The sequence below is a fragment of the Stegastes partitus genome, unplaced genomic scaffold, assembly GCF_000690725.1.
Source record: "Stegastes partitus isolate 25-593 unplaced genomic scaffold, Stegastes_partitus-1.0.2 Scaffold1991, whole genome shotgun sequence".
NCBI classification, from domain to species: Eukaryota; Metazoa; Chordata; class Actinopteri; family Pomacentridae; genus Stegastes; species Stegastes partitus.
Genome location: NW_007579722.1, coordinates 49612 through 77299, shown reverse-complemented (window position 1 = coordinate 77299; position 27688 = coordinate 49612). Strand labels below are relative to the sequence as shown.

General features: G+C 41.7%; 1 protein-coding gene across 1 annotated transcript in view; it reads left to right on the top strand.

Annotated features, from left to right (window-relative positions):
• The window catches only part of LOC103373476 (unconventional myosin-VI-like), a 51859-nt gene extending 24396 nt beyond the window's left edge, over nucleotides 1-27463 (top strand). The window contains exons 6-10 of the mRNA XM_008303365.1: nucleotides 707-810; nucleotides 9621-9752; nucleotides 13854-13880; nucleotides 19219-19437; nucleotides 23549-27463. Coding sequence (XP_008301587.1) covers nucleotides 707-810; nucleotides 9621-9752; nucleotides 13854-13880; nucleotides 19219-19437; nucleotides 23549-23748 — 682 coding nt within the window. The 3' untranslated portion in view covers nucleotides 23749-27463. The remainder of the gene's footprint in view (nucleotides 1-706; nucleotides 811-9620; nucleotides 9753-13853; nucleotides 13881-19218; nucleotides 19438-23548) is intronic.
• Nucleotides 27464-27688: the final 225 nt, after the last annotated feature.

Sequence of the window (27688 nt, the reverse complement as noted above, 5' to 3'; positions counted from 1 at the left end):
TTAAATAAAGTGATCTGGATCTGCACCAGAACTTAATGGGTTCTTCCTCTGACCGAGCTCCACTTCCCCGCTGTGTTCCTTGAAATTCGGCTGGGTAGTTTGGCTGCTGCCAGACGGACAAACATCATTGAGGAGATTCCTCTGCTCCGGCTCCATCACATTCAAAACTCAGTGAGAGCTTGACATACTTTCACTTTTGATGTCTCCCTGCAGCTGTTGCTGCTACGAACCAAATAAGCCAAAATGAGCAAATATTACGGTAAAGTACTCTAATATGCTGCTATCATGTTTCAGCTTTTTAGAAAGTCTGCTGTGAGAGAATCCGCTGAGCGATGAAGGCCAAAGTAACAGAAGCTAACTTCTCATTCAGATGCTCTCTTTGACCTTTGTTTCTTCTGTGGTTAGAGTTATATTTCACAAATTTGAGTCAAAACGATAAAAATCTCTGAAGGCTAGAGCTGGCACTTTGGATTATTGGTATTTTTTTGTGTCAGCTTCATGGTCATTGCCACAAATTGAATTCAGACATATGAAAGTGAAAGTTTTCTTCTTCTTTCTGGCTCTCTCAGTAAACTCCACCCAGGTAGTTTGATTGAAATGAGGCGAACATCCCCGACCTCAGATCTCCTGTTGCCGGTTCCCACAGTTTCCCACTGTGGGTCTTTGTGTCTGACTAGCTGCCTCCTGCTTCTGTTCCCTGTATTAGAGGTCCACAGGTCCAGGCCTCCAAGGCTGCAGCTACAGCCAAGAAGCACGAGCTGAGCAAGTGGAAGTACGCTGAGCTGCGGGACGCCATCAATACCTCATGTGGTGAGTGTCACGGATTTGTTTGTCATCACAGCACATGAGTCATCCACATACTCAACAGTAGATTCCTCCTGAACACATCTGTACCAAGGCGACAAGATGTTGCTGGAATTCATCCCAAATCAGTCAAGGATAGCCACCAGAGAACCGTGAAAGGAAGAGTCAGGCAGTACCTACACAGCTTGTAATCAGTGTGCTGTCGTTGGTTTCCAAAGAGGTGACAAGACTGAGATGAGATTTGACTTGAGTTTCATGGTCCTCAGAGGATAAGGATGGACTGCTGCTCTCACACCAACACCAGGCCAAAGGTCTTGCTCAGTCAGTGCTTCTGTTCATAAATAGGTGTCTCGTGTTTCTATGATTTCTGTTGTGTTCTGGTTTTCGTGTTGCCCAGAGGATGAATCCTTAAAAATGTAGTGAATGTCTGACTCCTCATGTGCCTGCATATGACCTGTGTGGCAGCATCTTGGTTGGGGTTGATGTTTAAAATCCACTTTGGTCCATGGTATGATATCTCGAAAAGCTTTTGTATGTCGGGAGAAATGTTCGCTTGTGCACACAGTGTTACTAGTGTTACATTTACTTGGTCCATTCATGTCCCCAGAGTACGAACCCTTCACTCTGGTGTTGATCAATATCTCACTTTTTCACATATTCTAATAAGCAGATTGCCATGAAAGCACATTTAAGTTCCCTGAATTGGTTGGATTTAACGGCCCCATGAGCTCTGGCAGTAGATTATTGTCCAAACTTTCCTTTGAAAAATATTTAATTCCAAGTCGAGGTATCTTCCAAAATTCATGACCAGAGTTACATGATCTGGATTGTCGGTGGATCCGTTGTTTGCTGAATTTGGTGATTTTGTGTTAGTTTTTTAACAGGGCAAATTGTCTATGGCAGATTTTGTGATTTTCATGGTTGAACTATTTAAATACATTTAGTTTGACGTAAAATATCAAACTTTCATCGTCAACTCAGATATTCTGAGCATTCATGTTTCTAAGAAGTGAAGCCAATTATATTTCAATCACCCTGTAATCTCAACTGTAGCTCTGCCATCACACCAAAACACTAGATTTAAAAACACTTTTTTCAAATCTGTTGGGAATGTTTCTGATCCTCAGAGGATGAATCCAAACATTTTTACTGGTTTCCATCTCGTACCATCATTTGGTCAAACTTGGCTGAAATCTGAAAATCAAATGGGTAGCTTGTCATTAGATTTAACCCTGTTTAGAACTTTTGGTCTCTTTTGGACCCCTGGCCATTGGTTTAGGTGACAGGTATTGTTTTGTTTTGACCTTCTACGTATGGCAACATGAGAGTCCTGAATAGGGTTAATAACTGACAACTAATGAAACTTTGGTTACCATCATGAGATGAAATGTTAGCTTAGATAGCAAGATAACTAATAAAACCTACTGACCACATGCCTGCATCAAAACTGATTCAGTCAATGACTTGGTATCTTGAATGGCCAGACTTGTTCTTGGTCCTCAGAGGATGAATTTAAGTGCATTTCTAATGACTTTTCTCCATCACTGATGTCAGAATAAACTCACCACTGATACAAATGGAAAACCCAAATCTGACTGACAAAATGGCAAAATTGATGAACTATTTATATTTGGACACTCTGACACTAAGTGTTGACTCTTGACGCTGCTCAGAAGATGAACCAATCTGAGTTTTACTGACCTTGTGGTCGTTCCTTTATCTTAGCTGCCTGTCAGATTAGCTAAATGGTCAATAAGTTTGTTTTTTTTTTCTAAGTTCTCTCCTCTTATTCACAGCAAATGGACATCTTTGACAGAATTGTCCGCCGCTGCTCACTTTCCACACCACTTACTTTTATTTTTGTAAATGCTGCCTCATTTGATGAGCACTTCTGTGATGTGGGAGTGAACTGCTGGTCGAGCAGAACACAGAACAACTCTTTTAACTAGACTCATCATGATGATACCACAGCTGGACCCCGTGTATTTGCTTTGTCAAACTAAAATCACAATGCCAGGTGTCATCGTTGTAACATATCAGAGTGCTGCAGCCTACTTCACCTTTACACTGACATTTATGAAGCAGCCCATGATCTTATCCAGGCCAGTTTAAAGGTGTTGCCTGCTGCACTGTAGTATTATTGAATCACTGTTATGTAATCCTGAAATGCTACATTAAAAAAAAAAAGAAGATCTGTCACGTCCTATTGGTTTCTGCTCTACATGTTGCAGCATTAGTCAGATTTGAATCGGCATTGGTAGATCACACACAGGAGGACTTTGTTGTATTAATATTGTTAGCTTACCTTGTCATCTTTTACTTTTTATGCAACATTTGTCATTAATTAGTCATAACCGGGAGGCTGCTGTTAACTACGTTCAGGCTACAGCTTTCACTGGTGTACTAGTCGTACCTGCAACTTTAATTAGAAGGTCGACAAACACACAGTCTGCAGCCACAAATGATCTTTTCATGTGTAAAATAAAACACAAGAACCACAACAGGAAGACTAATGTGACAAACTTCTCATTTTTTAAATTTGTTATAACTATGTTTCAGCAGATTCTAGCAGAGTCTAAATCTACAACTACCACTCAGAAGAATCCTTAAATAAAAACTAAGACCAAATTTGTTGTGTTTTATACGTTGAACAAAAGTTAAATTAGTAGCAGTCAATTAAAATAAGTTAAACTAATTAAACAGCCATAAAACAGCTTGAAATAGGATGAGGTAATGTGGATTTCTTAAAGTGTAACCAGGAGGAAAAGGCTTGACTTGTTGTCACCATGAGGTTATGCTTAGCATAGGTAGAAGTTTTGGCAGAGCTTTTAAATTGGTTTGCATTATATTGCACAGCTATAAAGTGTGTTTATGTGATTACCTTCTGAAACAGAACATTTATCAATATTTGTTTGTGTAGAGGAAACGTTCAGGTTCATGTGTTTTGGACAGTACAGCTCTGTGGACTTTGGAGGCTACATATTTAAGAATATATACTGTTTATACACAAATAAAGAAGAAGAAGAAGAAGCTGAGGAAGCACGGTCAATAGTACATTCATCCTGATTTTACAATATACATTTGGTTGGTTGGCAGGTGAATCTTTAGTCTGTTTCTTGGTGGAGTCTTGGGATTGTTTCGTCACAGTACTTTGAGTCTAAATCAGGCTGAGGAGTGTGTATATACAAGATGGACAAGCCTCCATGATGTTGCCCACTGGTTTGTGGACTACTGCTCACACATCTGTAGGGGAATTCTGGTAGATTAATAATAGCAACTGGACTTGCTTGAGTTTCTTGAAGACGTTTCAGCTCTCATCCAAGAGGCTTCATCAGTTCTGACTGACTAGTTGGGAGTTCCAGATACTTCTATTCTTTAGGAGCCATTAACACCTGACTTTCGGTTTCATTTGGGGTTTGGGGGTAATTGCTCCTCCCCCTCGTTCATTAAGGTCTTTTGTGAGACCCACAAAAGACCCAAATGAATTGTGGCAGGGGGAGTACTAACGACTCGTATAACGACAGGGAGGAGCAACAACCCCCAGTTAAAACCGAAACTCAGTGTTAATGACTCCTTAAGGATATAAGTATCTGGAACTCCCAACTAGTCAGTCAGAACTGATGAAGCCTCTCGGTTGAGAGGTGAAACGTCTTCAAGGAACTCAAGCAAGTCCAGTTACTATGATTAATCTACAAGAATAACCATGACCTGGATGACTGAGAATCTTCACAGACATCTGTAGGGGAACAACTTCACCACAAGTATACCTGCTTTATGTCTGTTTTTCTATACAACACCATGCTGCATTTAAAAGAGACTTGAAACTAGCAACTGAGACCATGAACTCATCAGGAAAATGTTTGCTGAGATAACAGCTCAAGTAAGAAGGATGGTCATTTTCTCATAGACTTCTATACAGTCTGGCTTCTTCCTGCAGCCAGAGGAGTCGCCCCCTGCTGGCTGTTAAAAAATGCTGGTTTAAGGCGCTGTTGCATTTGGTTCACTTTTCAGATCAAAGTCCATTTATCATACACACTCTCTGCTCAGTGGTTTTTGTGGGCTTTAGTTGTGCTGGTAGTCGGATGTCGTTACCTTTGATTTTGGACAGAGTCGCTGTTTTCACGTGTTTCCAGCTGTTTGGCGATAGCTTCAAATTTGCTATGCAGACGTGAATCTTGTTATCGCTCAACAACATGTCACACAAGTGTATTTCCTAAAATGTTTAGATTTTTACTTACACAGAAGGATTTGCCCTGAGTGGTTTTGCTGCTTCCTCCAACTCTGGAAACAACAGAATAATTAGCTGCTATCTGAACAGCTGAACAACAAGCAGGGGGTCAAACATGTGAACAGCAGCTCTCTGATAGTTGATGTACAAATATCCGTCCTTGGGTTGATTTTAGTTCCAATAGGGGAGAGTTCAGGCAAACAGCCATGAGGAGAATATCCATCATCATCCTCCTTTTTTTTCCTCATAATACTGAGTTTAAGCTGAGAGCTCACCTGTCTTTATCCACGCAGCAGGATGTGTGGAGGACGAGGACAAGGAGGGCCGACACCTGCCGGCATCTCATAAATGAATGTGCAGGGAGTCGGCGCCTGCAGGCGGCGGCTCATAAACGCACACAAATGACTCGGTTTAGCTGTTAACAGGCCGCTCACCTCCCAGACAGAGGAGGCGATCGAATACTGATGCGATCACGTCCGCCGCTGCAGATCATCATGGGCGGCGGGATGAAAGTCCAACAAAACACAGCGATGAGGGGTTGTTGACACCTGCCATATTCTACATCATTGTGCAGTGATTTCAGCTCTGCACAGAGAATGGAAGGTGTGTTTTTTTTTTTCCTCCCCCCCTATCGTTTGTCTGCCTCCAAAGTATTTTTGTTCAGTTGACGTTACCTAAGCACTTAGTGTGCATTAAGCATCTCATTGCACACTGTTAGCCCTCGCGCTCCGGATGGTAAATTGAATGTGTGTTTTTTCTTTTTTTTTTTTGCTGCTGAAGTCATTTATCTGAATCATCCCGATGAAATGTGGTATCGTAATGCGGCAGGATTGTGGAAAACCTCTTCTGTCGGTCTGTGCGTTCACTGTATTGACTGCGTTAGGGGGAAAAAAAAGAATGTGAGACATCTATTAATATCAGCGGTGTGACGTTTAACAGCTCAATAGTGTTAACGGTGTTACGTCGTGTGGCCAAAAGTATGTGGACGCAGACTGTTACTCTGGTGGTGGAGTTTAGAGCTGAAATGAAGAGCTGCAGCTGAGCAAACCTTCATAAAAACTAGTTAAACAATGAGTGAGGAGGCTATAAGTAGAGGATAAACAGCTGATAAGTGGTCTCAGCACTGGCAGGAATGTCTGTTTTGCAGGAAGTGCTCATAATCCTCTTGATGATCTGTGTGGTATTAATAAAGAGATGCATACCTGCTGGTAGTTATGAAGCAAAACTGCAATAACATTCTTAAAAAGGTGTTACTCTAGTGCAGCAAGTGCACGTTTCACACATTTCTCATTAGTATCTGGTTTAACCCTTTCAACACTAAGTACATGTGTGTTCCTTATACACTTCACACTAAGTATCTTTGACTTGAAATACCCCTTTAATACTAAGTATCTTTGGCTTGAAATTCATGATCAGATATGGTTTTGATTATTCACTCATAAGTTCTTTAGTAGACTTCACATCATTACATATCTGCTATCAATCAAAAGTAGACAAGTTGACGGTTAAATATATGTGGACGTTTACTCTTGTCAGATACATACAGGTGTGAAAAAGAAAAGGTCAAAATGAACTTCATAATTACCAGGGATATATGCAATTAATCATCAGTTCTTATATACTGAGACAGAAGCCAAAGTCTTGTAATTAGTTAGTTAGTTTTAATTGCTTGTAAACATTTCTGAAACGAGGTAGCAAAAATCCTTTTTGTCTGGTGATTTTTGGGGTCAAACAACATTATTTTACTTCATTTGTATAATTTATTTCATGACTGAATCGCTTGTTCACATACGGGGATTCCCACTGATAGCCAATCAAAATGAATGTAACACAAAGTCGCCATGTACCAGAGCTGCAGTGTTGAACGGGAGTCGTAATGCCAGCCTGCTATAGCGGGTTATAGTGTTGAAAGGGTTAATATGTGCGATAAGTGCTTTATATTTGCTTACTTCATCGCAATGATGTCCAGTTTCTTCCTACATTTAGAAAATCTATCCACATGTTCTCTTGTTTGCTTTTGTGTTGTAAAAAGCCGTTTTTATCTTTTCATTTGTTTGTGGCTGCAGTAAATCCTGGACACACAGTTTGTTTTTGCCCACTAGGTCAGGACACATGTGATCCCAGCACCAGCGTCGTCTGCTACAGTCGTACTTTTATTCTGCGCTGTAGTGGATGACAACCAGCGCTGCACTTCAAACGTCCTGCTGTGTTCTGACAAACACAAGCCTGTAACTCTTTCTGTCAGCGACTTCCAAAACATGTCTGCAGCGTTGACCACTAGAGGCACAGAGACTGCAACACTGTCAAAGTGAAAGACAGGCTAAAAGATAGACACACACACACACAGAAACAAACATGTCCACGGCCATTTTTTTTTCTTCTAGTTTTAATCCAGCCAGCACCAGACGCAGCGCTTCAGAAGCTTTTGTTGACTCTGTTGTTTTAGGAAGTGAGTCTCAGTCGGTTTACATCACACAGACCAACATGGAGTCTGGCATGTGTCTCAAAGCAGCTCCTCCGGTTCAAATCAACCCTGTTAACATGTCTTTGTGGTGTTGTTGATATGTTAGAAGAGACATCATGAGCAAAACAAGCTAGTGCTGAGCTCTGCTACCATGGAGCTGCAGTTTATGAATGAATGTTTAAAAAGAACAGATTCAAACTTCCAGGGTTTCATACATGACAACCTCCATCTGTGTTTTTCTTTTGCAGAATCAGTTTTCAGTTTGAACACATAGGGCTGAATTCCGTCAATATTACAACTTGTAATGTAATGTAGAGTAGTTTTACTGTGTTTGCGTTAAAGGTGAGCTGGTGTGCTCGAGCTGCACGACTTTGTGGATCTGCATAACTAGTGTACAGTTACATCTAAGCCAATTTAATGCAGGAAGGGATTGTTTTCATTGAAGAGAAACATCAAAATATGTACCTTTGACACACAGAGGTGAGTTTTTAGGGTTATAATCGATGATATCCATGATGTCTGACACCAGACAGATGTTTCATGAAGTGTGCAGGAAACATAGATCCCTAAACCATTAGGTGGTTGTTGAAAAATTTCACTAAAAAAAGCAGCTCGATGTTGCTGTCCAGAGCCACCACAGTCATCAGGATTCATCATGTAGGAGTCATGAATGAAGGAGCTCATGTGTTGGACGGTTGCTGCAGTAACTCAGTCTGAAACAAAGAGACTCAACCTAGAAATGTTTTTTTTATGTTCTTATTTTAACACCAGTTACATATAGTATTAACATGGATCTTGATATTGACATGCGATCATGAGTTTTTGTGTTTACACCTGCTGCTAGATTCTTCCTGCATCGTGATCAGTGAGAATAAAGAGGTGGAGCTGATCTTCCTCAGATCAGGAGTTTGTGTCTTCCACTCACTTTGTTTTATCGTGTTTACGGCCTTCTGTTTCAGTCGTACGGCACTTTAATTTGTGTTGTTTTTCGGTGTAATTTAAAAAATAAATGTAACTTTATGTGAGCCTGACCACGTCCAGATGTAGACGTAATGAAGAGGCAGGACTGAAGGGATTTAAGGCTGATCAGGGACAGATGCTGCTGGTTTGTGAGGAGGGAGTCCAAACCCTGAAAATGATTGAATAGTTGAATAGTTATGATCAGAACGCATGTTTGTTAAAAAAGAAATCTAACCCAGTAAAGGTGGAAAATAGAATTGATATGTAATATTTTGTCTCTAAGTATGTGTAGTGGAGGCAATAAGAATAACCTCTGTTTAGACACTGGTTGGGTTTTATCACCAGGTTCACACAGTCGGTGTTTATTACCCAGTATTAGAGTCGCTGCCTGTCACTGACATGTTTGAGACGGTGAAAAAATGCTCTTAGTGTTTAGTATTTGGAAAATACTCATATTTTGTGGGGTTTTATTCATAAAAAACATGAGTGATGGTATGTAAACAAACTCTTCAAAGAGTGAATATGTGACGGTTGTGATCAGCTCTTGTGTTTGGAACCATATCGCAGGTTTAACGTCGTGTGTCTGTGTGGAATAGTTTGTGAACAGTGTTGAAGATCCGTCGGTGAGTGGGAGCTGAAACCATCTGCATATTAAAATGAAGTTTTCACGGATTTAATGGGCAATTTGTTAGAAAGCAAACGTGCATTTTTCGAACAGCAGCCCCTCCACAAAAGGTTCTGAAGCAGATAACTAAATGCTCCTGTGTAGCTTGGGTTTGTCCCCCTCTCCTGTTTCAACACGACAACAGCCCTGTTGTCCCAGTTCGGTCTGGCCTGCTCAGATCCCTGACCTCAGCTGCATCCAGCCTGTTTGTGTTGAACTGGAGCACCGGCTGGGATCTGAACCTTATTACCCAACATCGGTGTTGGACCTCAGTGATGCAAAGCTGCTGCCAGGTTCTCCAATCTGGTGGAAAAACTGGAAGCAGAAGAGACTGACACACGTCATGTCCAAATACTTTTGTCAGTGTAGTGTCACTCTGTGTCTAGACCTCAAGTTTGTGAACAGGTTCTGGGTTCCTGAGTGTCGTCTGCTTATAAACATGAAGTAACTCGCAGTGTCAGTTGTTGTTTGGACTCACTTTCTGAATGTGTCTCCTCCAGACATCGAGCTGCTGGCCGCCTGCAGGGAGGAGTTCCACCGCCGGCTCAAAGTTTACCACGCCTGGAAGTCAAAGAACAAGAAGAGGAACACGGAGACGGAGCAGCGAGCGCCCAAATCTGTCACCGACTACGGTACGCTTATGAGCCTGTTCCTGTAAATCTGTCTCTCTCATGTTTGTCTGCTTTTCCAACAGTGAGAAGCTCTCTGTGCTTCCGTCAGCACAAACACAGTCTTCTGTTGTTCCACAAGAGCAGTTTGAGGTTTAATGTCTTGCTCAAGAGAATCTCAGGAGCAGCTTCTGAACACTAATTCTCCTTTTATATAACCCTGTGGGCATTTCATTCCTCACACGTTTCTCTTTCATGTTCTCAGTCACGCCTGAATTTCTGAAAATGTCTTAAAAGATGAAAACAGGCTAAAAATGTGGTCGGAACCAGAAGTTAATCTTGACAGAGCTGCAGTTTAGAGGCCAGACGTTAAAATTCTGTCAATGAATGATGGCGTGCTGGTCTAAGAGTATAAAACAAGTGTGTGAGGTGTGCACACAGACTCCTAATGTCAACCTCTTTTTGTTTCTCATAACTTTGGACAAACTGTAAACCTGAGAGCCGCTGCGTCTCCTCAACGTTTCCTTCCTTATTTGACCGGCCTTAATGAAGACAAACGTCTCTGACTCTGTGACAGTTTGTCGTGTTCGTCAGTCTCGACGACGCGAGGAACAAATGGACTCTGTCTCTCACCTCTCGCCGCCATCGCCTCATCTCCTTGTGCCGCACGTCGAGTTGTCATGACGACAAAGAGCTCTTATTCAGAGCCGTCTATTGTGTGATCCGCTCAGACTACTGATTGGACCGCAAGCCCACACACCCTCTTTCATCCTTCATCCTCGTCTTCCACTGAGAGTCGCAGCTTTTGTCCTGCTGCTGATCCGACATCCTGACACAAACAGCACTTTGAAGAACTGGTTTTAATGGGAGTCCTGGCTCTGTGTGTGCAGGCAGGTGGCATGTAAATATGACATCTGATCCAGGACCTTTGTCATCAACTTCCCCCGTCTCTCATTTTATCACAAAACAGGTTTTTTTTTAAATGTTGTGGTCAGTCACTGAATTTTAATCAGCCGCTGAATCGTTTTGTACATTCAGACCTGTTGATTTGCTCGAATATCTTCACAGCTTACACGTTCTGTCATTACAAATTGTGTTTTTTGTACACATCAGTTTTAAAGCGTAATGTGATCATCTGTGCACTTTACATTTTAGTTTGCTCCAAAATGAACATTTAGTTTTTCCTCATCAGCTGCACCTGCGTTTCCACCAAATCCAGCACTCTAAATAGTCAGTTTGATAGTTTGCATATTTGAATGAAAAGTGATTTTTATTCAAATTCAGTAAAAAGTCACTGTCCTCTATTTGGTTAACAAATTCTAATCATAGCAGTCTAAAGTTTTGTTGCAACTCCCTTCAGAGATGTGTTGAACACCGGCGCCCAGTTAATCGTTTGCAGTTTTTGCGCCTGATTCTGATGTTATCAGTCCATTAAATGCCTTTTTATCAGCACACATTATTCCCTTAGGGTCGGGGGAAAAAGTGCATTTAATGTAAAATCTTCAGAGATTTTAAACACTTGACAAAATGGAGCTTTGTAACATTTGGTTAAGGATGTTCTGGTTCCTAAACACCAAGTGAAAAACAGTGAGTGAGAGCGAATGTCAAGTTCTAAGATTAAAAACAAAACCATAATTATGGTTTGTGAAGGGGCTCAAACTTAAGTCTGTTTGGTGAAGGCGACACACTTTAGTTTCTCTTTCTGAGTGCTAAACCGTAGCTACATAAAGACCTTCTGAGCCTGTGAGAAGATGGAGAAGGTCCCTACCTGCCCACATGTAACACCTGTCTAAAGGTATGATGACATCCAAATTGGTGGATTGTTAAAGTTCCAGAGATAGATTTTGCATAAACACCTTAACTCTCCAAACGCTATACAAAGATTTAACACTTCTATAGCACACATTCACAACACAAGTCATCTCAGAACACTTTCCTTGTGAAGACCTTCAAATATCATTTAAGGTAACCCAACAAAACAACAAAGATTCCCTTTGATCAGCCCTTTGGTGACTGCAGAAAAACACAAACTCCCTTTAAAAGGCAGAAACCTCCAGCAGAGCCAGACTCAGGGAGGACAGACATCTGCCTGGACCAGCTGGGGTGAGGAAAGAGCAGACAGAGAGAAACACTCCAGCTGTGTTCTATTATACTGTCATTCATGATCTGTTTATTACTCTGTAATACACTCAAATATCTGACAGTGCACTTAATGGCCATTTATCAAATGTCCATACACTGCTCATGAATTCTGAATAAGAGGGCGTTAACATGAAGCGTTAACTCATTTGTCTCTCTGTGTTTATGGTTGGAGAGCTCCGTGAGCTAATTTCATAAAACACAATGTAGGAAGTGTTAAAGTAAAACAGCCCAGAGCTCCAGCTGGATGTTAGAAACACGTCTGTGATGTTTGGTTGCAGCATCTCGTCTGTTGTGTCGGGCCTGTGTTTGGTTTATTTCTTGGTGTCTGATCACAACATTAAATGCACCGTGCAGTTTATATTCTTGGCTTCATGCAGACAGTATAAATATATATGTAAAAGTCTGAGGCAGTCGGTGAAAACCAGCCACGCTTCGTCCTTGCATGAAGCTCACATTGTCTTGTAAGAATTCATTTATGTAAATCATAGCTGCCACCACAGCCAAAGCGTGTTTTGTTTCACATTATGAGACTGTTCAGTCTTCACAGAGGCGTACGCCTTCTGAATGCTTTCTAGCTGAAATGAGATTTTGATTTCAGGAAAATGCTTCACTCCTGCACCGAGCGGTCAGTCATCAGGTGGAAGCTCAGTTTGTCTTTTTCTCTTCTTTCATAGTCCACAGCTGAGACACACAGGATGAAAAGAAAAGCCAGGGGGAAGATAAATGATAAAGGTCGCAGGCTGGATTTTTAACCAGGACCTCTCAGATAAAATGTCCATATTATTACCTTCACTGCTAAAGCAAAAGCACCCAGAGGAGCTCAGGAGCTCCCAGAAAACGGCACAAAAATCTGGAGAAAGAGCAACGATATGTTGACCCGAGAAGAAAGCTGCAGCTGCTTCATGCTGAGTCCTCAAGAAACACATCCAACAAACGTCATTAATTCAAGCTGACAGGTGACCAGTGAGACATCTGAACCAGTTAAAGGACACCGACAGTAGATCCCATGAAAAGACTCAAACTGAGAATGTGTTCTCTTGAGACCAGATCACTGGTTCCAGATCTTTCAAACAGCGCACACAATTTCTAAATCAGCGACTCTCTGTAGTTTTGTAGGAAACAGTGTGTTTGTTGGTGGCTGTTTTTGGCAGCAGATGATCCACATTTGCTCTTGAACCTTAACCCTTGCGACCCTCCAGCGAGCACCAGATGCTGCTCAGATCTGAATCACGATGACGATGACGGTCTGGAAAGTGTCTAAAACCGTCCGAACATGGAAGCAAAGTGGAGAGGAAGCATTTTGCCTGATTGTTAGAAGAAACTCAGCTTCTAGTGTCAATGTGGACGTTCAGCTGAAGCTCGAAGGCGCTTCTCGGAAAACCAAACCGTTCTGCAGAAGAACTGGTGAAAATGGTGACCTACCAGATGTGAGCGTAGAAGTGGTGCTCCGGTTTTGCAGGTTCAAGGCGAGAACCAAAGAGTTGAGACACGTCTTTATATCTAATGTAACCTTTCTACACACACACACACGGTGCTGGTTGTTTGTTTTGTGTGAGATTTATTGAGACGTCAAATCGTCAGACGGATCCTTTAGAGAGTTCACGGAACAATCACAAGGTTTTCTAATATTGCAGCGAAATGTTCACAGTTTCCACCTGTTTCCAGTTTTTAAAATGTGACTGCGCTGCTAAAGTCTGCTCTACAGAACATCCTGAAGTGAGACTATTATGTAACAAGGACAACATGACACTTCATTCATCCATGTCACCTTTTCCTCTTCATCCTGTCACCACATCTGAACACATCTATTGTGACAAGTCACGGTGACACACGTGAACAATGTTTGTGTGTTCGTTCTCCATTCATTCCATGTTTTCATTGTCTGTGAAGAAAAAAACTGCATCTCACTTGTTTGATTGTTGCTGCTGTGTTGCATCACCTCCTGCAGTGTACGTCCGTGTAACCTGGCATGTTTACTTTCAGATCATGCGCCTCCTGTGAAAAAAGCATGTAAGTGGTCTTCTAGTGTGTAACGCTACTAACCGCAGAGCTACACCCCTCCCCTTTATTAACCCCCCACCTCCCACCCAACATGGCAGAGGTCTGCTCTTAACTGGGATCGCTGGTTTGCGCTTTGAGCTGCTCGGTTTGATGGAAAACTTCCTCTTTTTTCGGTGGAGGAGGAGGAGGAAGGTAGATGGGTTTCTGTGGCAACTGCTGCCCGTATTGAGACGTGTGTGGAAGAGATTATTTGAACAATTTATTTTGAGGCACCGCCACAGCCGGCGTTTCGTCTTTACGAGCCGGTGCTCGCTCTCGCCTCCCAACAGCCATAATGGTTTGATAAAGAGCCGGTGTTATTCCTCTGAGCTCTTAAGGCTGCCGGTATCGATGCTGGCACTCGGAGGAATTCTCAAGGAAGGAAAGGGGGAGCGACAGAAGGGCAGAGGGCTTTCAGGGTAGTTTGCTTGGCTTGTGTTTGGCGGCGGATGATAGCATCACGTTTAGGGGAGCATGACGGGAGGAAAAGGCCGCCGCACCCGCTGATTGGAAGAGAAACGCTGTAAAAGGTGCCGTCGCTCGAGCAGCACAGGCGCTTCAGTCCATTCACTCCCGACTTAATGAAGATTTTAGATACATAACGGCCCATTCAGCTGTGTCAGGCACCGCGAGCCTTATGTCTGCTGCAAATATTAAATTCTCAGTGGAGGTTCACTGATGAGGCTTCATTTGAAGGCTGATCATTGTAAACTACATTTGGCACAGACTAGTTTGAAAAGGCTTTTAAAAATTATTCAGACGATGCTGGAAAATCTTCACTGAAACCCAAAAAGACCAGGTTTCACTTCAACCATTCATTTGCTCTGTGGCACTTATCTAGACTGTTTTCTCCAGACTAGATCCTTGCTCATGTTGTATCTGCTCTCAGACTTTGGATAGAAGCGTTTGCTAAATGAAATTGTAGAATTGTTGAATCCAGATCACAAATTACTTCCATTCACCACTGAAATAGTCTTTAGATGTGTTTGGTAAGAATTTAGCATCTTCACTGCTGAGACACACAAAGGCTGTCGAGGTAAATGTCACCCGTTAACCTACATGTAAGAATCAATTAAGATTAAGAAAGACATGAAAATCTCAGGATTCCAGCTTCTTCATTTGAATATTTTCTGGTTTCTTTCCTCGAATTTAAAAAACAACTTATTTGAGAGCATAACTGACAGAATAATCGACAATAAAAATAATGGTTAGCTGCATCCTCACCAAATATTAAAAGCTGTAATAAACGTGAATAGATAAATCTGAACACTTTCTATGTTCCATGTGAGAGGAATAAAGAGAGAAACGGTCTTGAACGTAGACTTTGACACAAGGCAGCTCTGCAACAATTGACCCCACAATTCTGTTACTGAAAAAAGTCATGATTGTACATACTATAGATATTTTACTATTAATATTTAATTAGTTTCTCGTCTTAGTGGTCTCTTATCAGCTCTGTGTAAACACTTGCTGCAGTAGGGCTGATGAAAAGTCATTTTTATCACATCACTGTCAAAACTGAGTCACCTATGACTTGTGCAGAATGTAGTTTTTTTTTTTTACAGAATCGGATGCAAACTTTTTTTGTGTGAATTTAAAAGTGAATAAAGTGATTTTGCTGGAATCACACAATGTTAAGCTTAGATCTGGTTAGTTTTCAAGATGGAACAAAATGACACAAAATGAGTTTAAACACGGTGGGAAAGTTGAAAATTCTTCTTTCTGTTTTGACAATTTCTGTCTGTGGTTGATAGTTTAGTTTTGGCAATTAAAAAAAAAAAAAAAAAGATAGCTGAGGTTGAGTGTGTTACTAAATCAGTAGAGATGCTTAAAGCCGTGGCCTCTGGAGCCCATGAAGTCCACATTGTCCCCCAGGTAGTCACCCAACCTGGACCATAAAGCCCAGTAACACCACAAAATAGCTCACTGTAGAGCTAGAAGCTTGAATTGATAACACATGATTGTAACTGGTGAGCTAACAGCTAACATGCTAGCTGCTCAAAAGGGGATTTCAATTTCTACTCTTTCTGCACTGCAAAGTTTATCCAGTCTGACATTTTGTTCCCACAACAGGAAGACCAGGCCACCAAACCTCCCAGCTCTCAGACGAGTTAGCTTGGATGCTAATAGCCAGACTCATGTATCTACCTGGTGGTGCTTGATGGTTTTCTGTGATTTGGATGAACAGACCCTCTGAACCCCAACATACTCTGAGGCTTGATGAGAAACAATTGATCTACTAATGCGTCACCAAACAGATGAAGGTTTTACAGGCTTTCTGTCATTTTCCATTTCCATCAGGAGGTTGAACTTCAGCGTTGCAACGCTTCTGAGTGGATGCTATTAAATAACATGTTAAAGGCCAGCGTCGGCTCAGTGAAAGTTTAAAGTCCTGCTGTTAGTTTGTTGTCGGCAAAGAGACATCAGAGGAAATCGAGAAACCCGAGGTGAAATCACTTACTTGACTTGTTGGTGTCTCAGCCGCGGTTTGCGTCAGTGTTTGGTATCTATACCCCATGTTTCCGTCAGCCTTGAAGCCTGAATGCACCTCTCGACCCCTCATTGAGTCACCTCAGGCACTTTTGTAGCAGCAAGCCAGGAAGTACGACAAGCAGTAATCAGTGAATGCAGCAGAGAGTTAAGTTCAAGTGTCTCTGAAGAATACTTCTCCATTTATGCTTCTTTTTCTAAACAAAAGGGCTGATTTTGGGGTATTTTTGTTGGTGAGGTTGAAGGGATTTTTATTTTTCCTTCTAAATGTTGCTGACGCTGGGAGGTGAAGTTTGTTGGCGGGATTCTGTTTCAATTTTCTCGCCTTTTTGTGAAGGTGGTTGGAGGGCACATTTTGTGGGTGACGGTAAAATGACGTGTGGCTTTGAAACAGATGGTCCGTCTCATTTGTTTGAGGGAAAAACTCATTTTAACAAGGTGTTTAAATCTTGGAATCAATAAACTGTTTTTAACACGTGAAAGAAGATCCAAATGTCTTGTTTCCACTGCTCAGCTTGTGAAAAATGGAATACAAAAGGCAGTTTATTTCAACACAAGCTGGACCTTATTGGAAACAAGGGACGTCTTTCATATGTTTCTTGATTTAAAAGCTGAAGATGACTTGGCGAAATGAACGCCTTGTCTGGGTGCTGATTCAATCTTCCTTTATGAAGTAGAGAAGCTTCTTCAGTCTCTGTAGTTTCTTCCTTTACGCTCCACTTTGTAGAGAGATGCAAATGAAGTCCGTTTTATGTTTCACACGTGTTGGCAAACCCCTTCATAAACATCTGCTGTGCTTCGTATCTCGCTGATTTCCTCCCTCTGTCATCAGCACTGCTGTGATCTCCGCTGACCCTCCTCCAGCTCTAACAGCAGGCCTCACTGACGACACTTAAATATGGAGGCCAGGGAACGGCTTCATTATTCAGAGCCGATGCGAGCGCAGCGGAGCGGGCCGTCATGTTTACATGCAGCGGGTTAATGGGAAATGTACCCACTGAATGGATGTTGAGGAGAATCCATTTCTCAGCTTGGTTTCTTCATGATTGGGATTCTTTGTTCCATGTTTAGTTTATGTTTTCTCATTTCACACGAGTCTTATCCCACTGCTCTCACCTGTGTATTAATAAATGTAGAAATAGTACAAATGGAGCTTCAAAGCGCTCTGAGGTTACTGTGCTGCTGTTTGATACTGATGCTGCGTACACCGAGGCAAAACAAAACACAACACACAAACTATATTCTATTAATCTCTGATATACTGGAGCTGCAGGAGAAACCACAAACATCTCAAAACATCTACAAGTACATGATGCTCAGGGTAACGCTGCATTCACCTCGTCAGCAGAATGACACCAAGTTTTTTCCCAACTTGCCAAATCAATGGCGATCAACCATACGTTGAACTTTCATTTTAAAGACAAAGTTTGATAGTTAGGAAGGTCACACTTGCTTGTCAAGAGTCTTCTGTCAAGACAAATGCCACTCTCATGTCTGTAGGTAAACCTGAAGCTACAGTAGCGCGTTATTTTGATACAGACCGGAAATAGGAGAAAGCAGCTAGCCCGTCCGAAAGTTACCACCTGGCAGCATTGTTAATCAGTTAGTAGTAGTTAATAATTAACAGACGAAATCTGTATTAAATGATGAAGCAGAAGACAAAGGACATTCATGTAAGAAAATGTCAAGTACATTAGCTGTAGTACAGTGCTGCCCACTTAATGTCATACTGCTTTATAGAACATGCCGTTTATAATCATAAAACATTGAAGTCCTGAAGCATTCCCTATATAACCTCTAGTAAAACAGTCTGTTTATTGTTCTAGAATAATGTCATGATCCTGGTTTTTGTCATGACGAAATTCCCCAAAATCGATTCCAGGTGAAACTTTAGTCTGTTTAAAGTCGTAGTCGGCTGATTGTTATGGTTCAGGAGCCGAGTGTTGGTCATGCGTGGCAGATGATCACACCCCGGTCAGTTAATCCTGATAAGTTAATCCTCTGTATACCCTCTGATTAAAGAAAATAACTCTTATTGACAGGGTGGCTTTTCATACCGGCAAAGGTGAAATTTCACTGAAGCAAAACCTTGATCTTCAGACTGTCCCTTTGATCTTGTGAAAACATTCCCGTTTTGGCTTTACGTATAAACTCCCGTTTTTCGTCACACAGACATAATTGTCTCAGTGCTCTATTGCTGCAGACACTTCGATAGGCTAATCTTGAAGCCCACTTATTGGAATATCCTGGATATAGTCATAATTCCATTCTGGACCGAGGGTATGATAATAAACGGGCAGCACTGTACCTGTTTGAGCCACTAGGTGGATCGTTTAAAACCTTGAAAGACTGCAGTTTGTTGGCGTTGTGTAATTCTGTAGCGTCCTGAGGAGCAGCCACATGGACTTTGGGTAGTTTTGTGATGGAAGCAGAGAGCATCCTTTAGGTTTATCTTACAACGACCACCATGACCAAGACCTCTGTGGCGTTAACAGCTTCCAGCTAGCGCTCACATATTCAAGATTAAAATGCGCTCTTACAGCTGAGCGGCTAACGTAACGAAGCCGCCTCTGGGTCTCAGAATTTGCGTCCATGGCGCCTCATTTGTTTTAACGACTTACTGATTATTGAATAAATGTTTATTATTGGCATCCCAAGTCTCCGTACTGTCATAACTCAATACACAGGTTGACAAGCAGTTCAAACGTACATTTCCCATCAGCTGCTTCCCAAGCTGCATGTGAACACAGACGCTGACTGCTAATTGGTTGCAATCATCCGTAAAAGACCCCTAACTGTTTCTCCGTCCAATCAACAGCCCAGCAGAACCCAGCCCCGCCCATTCCGGCGCGGCAATATGAGGTGGCGATGAACCGGCAGCAGCGCTACTTCCGCATCCCGTTCATCCGGCCGGGCGACCAGTACAAAGACCCCCAGAACAAGAAGAAGGGCTGGTGGTACGCTCACTTCGACGGACCCTGGATCGCCAGACAGATGGAGCTGCATCCAGATAAACAACCCATCCTGCTGGTGGCAGGTCAGTACCACACAGAGAGCCAAGGTGGAGGGAAGCAGGGTTTAATATAAACAGACAGGTTTGACTGGCAGCCTGAAGAAAGAAAGGGAAGAAGATGTGGAGGTTAGAAAGGACGGACAGCAAATGTGTGGGAGGATAAACAAAGTCAAGGACGGAATAAAGAAAACAAGAATGTAGTAAAACAATAAAATATGGAAGGAGTAGGCATTAGGGAAGGAAAGGAAGGACTGATGACAGATTAAGGGATGAGGAGAAGGAAAGGAAAGAGGATGAATAAACAGAGAGAGACGGTAGGAGCAGAGATCCCATTTCCAAAGCTGATAAATTAGTCGTGCTGAGTTATGGGTGAAGATTTCCACTGGAGGAAGGACAGATAGAAACAAGCAAGAGGAGATCAAATGAAAGGGGGAAAGGAGGGACGGTGGCTTGGAGTGAGGAAGAGAAAATCAATGAGTCGATACCCTGACAGCCACAGAAACAGAGGAAATCAACAGTGGCACTTCATTGGTCGACTTTAATCAGCGTCCAGGACTGTGACTTTGTGCGAGTGCAGCAGATTGATGATCTCTGCTCATAATGCTCAGTCAGGTCGTCCTCCGCAGGGCAGCTGTAAAAACTGAGAGGCATTTATTTTTTAGGAGCCCTGTGCTGGACGCCTGGTATGAATCATCGACCAGGATTAGTTAAGTTCTCCTGTGAGGATGCTGGAAGTGGGTTCTTGTCAGCGCTCATCCGAACTTTACAGTCATGAGCAGCACATTCACGCTATTGACTCGATACATTCAGTAGATATTTCCGCTGCTTCACCCTTCAGCATTATCTGATGTCAAACTAGCCTGTGAAGACACGATGTAGGAACTACATAGTAAGTCAGATATGAAGTTACAGCCAAGCATTTACTTTGTATTTATGACTACCCACAGAATGTATGTATATAATTTAAAAACCTACGTATTTATCAGTAAACCTCACAAGTGAAGAAATAAAACCAGTTAATGTATGGCTCCATAGCTAGCCTTAAAGCTAAACTGTCTGCTTCCTGAAGTGGAAACATACACATATTAGAAAAACAAATCAATTTCATCTATATTTATCGGTACATTTTTCAGCTGTCCACTACATGTACAGATAAGTGCAAACTGAAATTGCAATGGCAGCTATTATATTCAACATTTTGAGACTTTTTGTCTTTGTTGCACAATTCGCCCACAACCATGCTCTTATCCAAGCTGCTTCATGCTCCACAGGGTCAGTCTAGTTTTCGCTTCCCATTCATTGTCTATCTGAAACCAGTGTTCTGGAGCGACGCAGGGAGTTTCTAGCGACGATGCATAGCGTCGCCTGCAAGCTCGTTTGCATAAAGTAGTGTTGACTTCAATTTTATGCAAATTTTGGCACACTCGCCCCTGTGGACACGCAGCATTGGCTTTGATAAGAATAAACTTTCCGCCCAACAAGCCAAACAATGCGTTCTCATCTTCCATCACTGCTCACCAAACTTTCTTGTGTGCTGAAGTTACTCAGTGTGCATCTTCTTCAGGGCTGATAAAGGAACTTTAGGTGCATTAGCGCCACCTACCAGCTGGAGTGTGAGCATCAGTATTACCAGTTTGCCAGAAATTAGGGAACCGAGACAGGTGTGATTACATGTGTTATTTTTTTCAACTTATCTTCTTTTATGTCATTAATCTATTGAAATTAACGCATTAATGTCTACTGTATATATTTGGAGTTAGTCATAAATGTCTTTTTCGCCACAGTTTTCTAACCACCATCACAAAACTACAAACAGGAAAATTCATTCAATGCAAGTTCAACTAAAACTGATCAAGTCACCGGTTGTTGCAGATTAAACTCAAACTAAAAGTAAACTTAAGATACATCATTTATTTTTGGACTTTAAATGCTGTGAGGGTTTTTCACCGCCACTAATTTTATCTTTTTAATTTCTGTGCAAAAATGAGAGATTTTACCACCTAAAGTTACCCCATTTAGCATTTAAAAACAGTATATAAACACTTAATGAACAGGTAATAGACGACAATTTAGAAAACACAGCTGTACTTATATAAAATCATATATAAATAAACAAACGGCTAGTGGTTTTTCCCTGCTTCCGTACTACTTTATGCTAAGCTAGGCTAACCATCATGAGTTCAGCTTCGTACTGAACACACATCAGATTTATATGAATCTTCTCATTTCACTCACACACGTATATGACCTGAAATGTTGAACTATTCCGTTAAAAGAAAAGGAGAATTACACACTGGCTGTAAACAGGACTGTAAATTATATTATTAAGTTATACTGTATTTTTTTAGATGTGTAAAGTTTTTATTTTGTATTTCACACTTAATATCCTCCTGGTTTTATACATACTGTGAATCAAATTGACACTTAAAGATAGACTTCGCAGCTTTCTCCCACAGACGGTTAAATTAAACGAAAATAGTAAAAGTGTGAAAAGAAGCTGTAAAATCCCAGATTGTACCGAATGATGAGACAAAACAACACTTTAAAAAGCACACACACAGAAAAGCAGTTGTTTTGATCGCCCATCTGTCTGAACATATGTGTGAGTGTCGATGAGTTCAAACATCACGACTCCTACCAGCGTTTCTCTCCACTTTATTTGACTCGCAGTCATCTGTGGGTTGAGGAACATTTGTGAGCTCTGGGTTTATGAAACCACGTCGCTGCACGCCGTGATTTAAACACTGTGTGGTCGTCGGGTCTCCAAAAGCTCATATTGTAGTGAAATCGCTGGTGTTTTGCAGCAGCAGTATGTGGGTGAGTAACTGCCTCATGCGACACTTGGATAACACACTGCTGTTTCTTGTTATTGCCTTTACGGCTTCAGATGTTGTGTGTTTTACGGACTGAATGTAAATTTCAACCATTGAAAGTGTTCAGAGGATGAAATATGTTGTCTGCTCAAGTTTAGCTGCTCCTGTTTTGCAGGTTTTATCCAGACAAAGTATTAAAAAAAATCATCAATCAGCCTGTGACATTTAAACCGTCATCTTCCGATTATACTAAATCAGTCTGGAATAAATTGTATTTACTTGTTTAACTGTGATACGTCTAGTGGGACAACAACAGAAACTGGTATTTACTGTGAGTCTTTTGTTTTGCTCGACTATTCCGAGCATTTATCTCCTTATATTAGACTTCTACGTCAAATATCTCAACATATCACACATAACCATGTAACTGTTAGCACGATAACTAAAGTATATGAGCACGCTAACATCTCAAAAAGTAAAGGAAGTGAGAGAGGCACTTTTTGATGCTATTATGGGCCCTTTCTGTGAGTCTGAATATCTGCAGACTTCCCAGAAGGACTTGCCCGTAGTTCATCCAGTGAAATCAGTCATATATAAACATGGCTGTCCTGCACTACACAAACAAATACTTTGAACGTGAAGTTATCTTTAAAAACAGGTTAACAACACTCCAGTGTTTGCTACAGTCGTCCTCAAATGTATTCACACCCTCCCGTTAAAGAAGGAAAAACCAGCCGTCACTGGAATAAGTTGAAATTGACGAAAGTAAGAATGAATAAAAATTTAATGAAAATCATGACATTGCTTTTGAATTGTGGTTCAACAGAAGTATTAAAAAAAAAAAAAAAACAAGCAAACAAGCATGATGGGACCCGTAAACTAATATTTAATTGAACAACTCTTTGAGCCAATCAAGGTTTTCTGTAACTCTCCGTCAGACTTCTGCACCTGTTGACAGGTGTTTTGATTTTGATCAGCAAAATGCTCTGATTTGTCCAGCACAGTTCTGTTTTGTTTTTTTTGTTTTTTTTTTAAATTATTCTTCTCAACCACAATTCAAAAGCAATGTCTTATTTCACTAAATTATAATTTATTAAATTTTTATTTATTGTTACTTTTTCAGTTTCTAATTATTTGAGTGACTATTGTTAATCTTTTCTTTTCCTTTAATAGAAGGGTACGAATACATTTGAGGACGACTGTACATGTTCAGCAGGTGGCTCGTGGTTTTTAAGCAAACGTGGCTTCAGTTCACATCATAAAGTGTCGATTCGTGGTTTCCTAGATTCAGAGTTAAATGCCGGCCGTGTCTCCTCTCACAGGGAAGGACGACATGGAGATGTGCGAGCTGAGTCTGGAGGAGACGGGCCTGTCGAGGAAGAGGGGCGCCGAGATCCTCCCCCGGCAGTTTGAGGAGATCTGGGACCGCTGCGGCGGCAACCAGTACCTCCGCAGCGCCATCGAGAGCCGGCAGGCGCGACCCACCTACGCCACGGCCATGCTGCAGAGCATGTCTAAGTGACGGGGCCCGGGGCTTCGCACTGCACACAAAGGGACGAATGCACCAGCTACCTGACACAGATGGCGTCTGGGCGCACTGCACCAGGTTCTGACTGCAGGGCATTCAACGCGGGTTTTCTCAACTGTCCTTTTGTTCTTCTTTTGTCGATAAGTTTTTGTTCTTGCTGGCTTTCAGTTCCTCGATGGGCAGGGAAGTTTTGCATTGAACCCTATGCAGAAAAAAAATCATACTAAATGATCACATCCGGTTGTTTTCCAAGGAATTCTGTTTTCTGTAACATTTCTGCAAGTCTAACTATGAGGCCTTAATACTACTTTAACAGGGTTTAATTGCCGAAAAGTAGGACTTATTTTTTTGTTCAAAGCTGCCTCCCCAAACCAGAAAACTTTTAATTCCTCTGTAATTATGCATTCCTGATGATTACACTGAAGTCTCACTGGTGTGTCGCTTCCATCTTAACAGCTAGCTGGTGATCCCTCTCCGACTTAAACCTGCTGTTTACATTGTCTTCATGTGGTTCTTACAGGGCAAAAAAAAAAACTTGCACAAGGAGTCGTCGGCTCTCACCGTGAGGCAGTGCTGCATGAGTGTCAGATTATTCCACTCGTAATTAAGTCCAATATTTGCTAATACGTTTTTTTTTATTTTACCTTTTGTCTTTCCAACCGAATGTAACTCGAGACCTCGTTGATTTGTTTATGTAGTGATTCCTCTTTTCTTCTCATTATGTGTGATTTAAATTAGTAAAGCTAATGAGAAAGGTCCAAAAACGTCTGACTTTGAGACCAAACGTCGCTCTCAACATTAAACCTCGGTCGGGTTTTTTCGTCTAGAGCAGCTCCGTGATTAGTTTCTGTCTGTGTTCATCAAGCAAAGCAGAAAATGTGAATCAATTATGCAACTGCTGAGATACAACTCCACACGTTGCTGCTGTTTCGGAGCAGATCAGCGCTGCAAAAAAATCTCCTCCACAAACTCAGCCATGCCATCTTCAACGTCTTCGAATTTGATCTTTTCAGTAATTTGCCAATGCAGTGAATCCCAAGGTAGTTTCACACATTCTTCATTGACGTTATCTTTAAGAAATAAATCATTCCATCAGGCTGTTTGTTTCAAAATGTCATTTGATTCCTTGAAATTTGGTGTCGATTGGACATTTTCCTGCTGTGTGAGAAGCTATCGAGCGTGTCGTCAACTCTGTACAATGCACTGGTACTCAGCCTTTAACTGGAACATTCACTGAATATTTTCTATACAGCAAGTACAGTACGTGCAGCCGACAGTGATATCCCTGCTGGAATGTAAAAGTTTATTTTTGAAAGAACAGTGTCTCCTTCAGTGGCTCGGGCATGTGAGGTCGTTCAGAGAAGCAATAAACCACGCAAACTAAGCGACGAAGGAAAACCCAGGTCTCCTCTGACGTGTACATATGAAACAATAGACAATCTGTCGTGACGTCACACCGCGTTCTCTCCCCGAGGCTGCTGCGTTTGTTCCTGAGCTCTCTCTCTTCCCTTTGATGCTCCCCACAGAAAAAGGTGACTTAGATTGTCTGACAGCATGAACATCCGTCTTGTTGAAGAGTTGCTGATCGCCTTTGTAGACGGCATTAACATGCAGGAACGCAGGCTTAAAAATCAATAGAGTCAAAGTGGCCAGGATGTGCTGAAGGTCTGTGACGGCAAAGACGGAAAGTTCTGATTTGATGCTGTGCAGGTCAAACGATGGCTGCACGTCTGGGTTCAAACCGGCGAAATCTGGCTGAAATGAACGATTTTCATCATGAAAGTCCAAACTGGATGTCGTCATGGAGACATTAGACAGACAGAGGACGTTATAGCAGAACTAAATGTGAATTCAGTTCAGTCTCCACAATCTTGATCTGCAAATCATCAAGTCAGCTCTTCCTGTGAAGGTTTGCATGTCTGACGTTGGTTTTATACGGTAATGAATCAACACATCCGTCTACAGCAACAACGACTGGACGCAACTGTCATCCTTTAATAAGCGCTCAGCTTCCCACCACTGATTTGCTTCAAGCAGCTCAGGGTGTCTGCAAGTCTCCAAAAGCACTAAATTCAGTTTCCTCAAAAAGTCCTTTAAAGGGAATAAAAGTCTTCAAATGAATTTTACAGGAGCCTCGATTGTTTTCTCCCTCCCTGCTGCAGACAGTAGCACTAGTTTAACTTGTTTGTATGTGACTGCAGCTGCCAGAAGACATTATTGTGCTGCGGGAGGCTGTTCGATCCTTTTCTATGGAGTGTCACTGCAGCAGCAACAACATCAGCAGCTCACAAAGAACACGTCCAGATCCTTGAATGTGGATTCATTTATGTGGGTTCAAGTAAAGTTCACTGACATGACGTCTGACGATGAATTACTGTTGTACACGGCTGGGAAGTGCTGACACAAAATGTGATATTAATGCACTTAATTAGGCCTAATTATCTCTGTTCGTTTAATTGTGAAACAGGTTGTGGTAAATATTGCAAAAACCTGGAGCAGAAACAATATTGGAGTCGTAGTCATTACAAGCTACCGAGCTGTAAATAGAGTTCACCTCAACTTCCAAGTTCTAGTTATGACTGTGGAAGGAAGAGTTTTCTGAAAACTTGCCACGTAATGATACAGAAAAGTGCCTGAAAAGCCCCAAAACAAGGACGCCTCCCTCTCACCCACCAAAGACCAACTGAACCAAAATCCAATAGACAGTGTCATTGCATCAGCCTAATTGCATGAAGGCTCAAAGTTTCCCATCCAGTATTTCCTCCAGACCAATTTATACTGAGCTGTGAACGTTGTTAAAATACATCTAAGTGTGCAGCAGCTCAACAGACAGAGTGTCGGATGTCACAACTGGATTTTACTGAGTATTCTGGTGTAAAATTTCAAAGAAAAAGCATCAGGAAACCTGAGCCTTGTGGACGAACCGTTCAAACTGAAAAATTCAGTGATGACGATTTCATTCTCCATAAAATCCTTTATGACTGCAGCTCACTCCTCATCAGCTGTGGTTGTGACATCGTTGCTGTTTAAACTGTCCAGAAACACTTGTTCTGATTCAACTCTGGGTGCTTCAGGCACACGTTCAGACACTGCAGTACACTCTGGCTTAGATGTGATCCTCACCTTGAAATCAAATGTCTTCCTGTGTCCAGGCCTCGACTTTCCTTCTGCTGGCTTTTCTCTTTGTGCTCCTGTTTGTGCCTCTTGTCTCTGGCTCCACTTTTCAAACACACAGACAGTAAAGAACATTTGGATCAGTTCAGGTTCACATGGAGTCACAAAGACTTCAACTGTAGTTTATACTCAACTGAAGTTTGGTTTGAATTTGGCTCTGTTGTAGTGGTTAAATAAAGTCCTACCAGGAACAGGACATGTATGGACTTGAGCATCTTGTCCAGAATCTCAGTAGGATACATGTAGAACAAGGTGAGACGAGTTCTCCTGTTTTGCCTGCATGTTAATGTCGAGCGTAAAGAGGCCACGTTCTGAACTTTGCCTGTGATTAAGACCTCAGTATTTGTTTTAACATCAGAGTGATGACCTTGAAGTATTTCCCCCAAATGTACAAGAAAATGTCGTGAGTTTGCTACGATCTGTTTCTCGCCACAAATTACAATCATTCCTGGGGAAGCACTGCCTTTGTCCACTGTCCATTTTTCTAACGCTGATCTCTCTAACACATGAATAAATGCATTCCATGTTTCACTCACCTCTCTGCTCTTTCTTTGACTTCAGTGACGCTGCTGCTGGAAAACAAAACCTGAGAGGAGCTTTTTTTTGTTTTGTTTTGTTTTTGTTTTTAAAAAAGGAAGAAAATCTAGTTTTTATTGAACTGTTTGTATTTCCAGCTATTGTTTACGAAACTCAACACATGAATGAATCTTTTAACACTTTAAATAAGAAAAGTCCACATTACAGTCACAGGGTTTTTCCC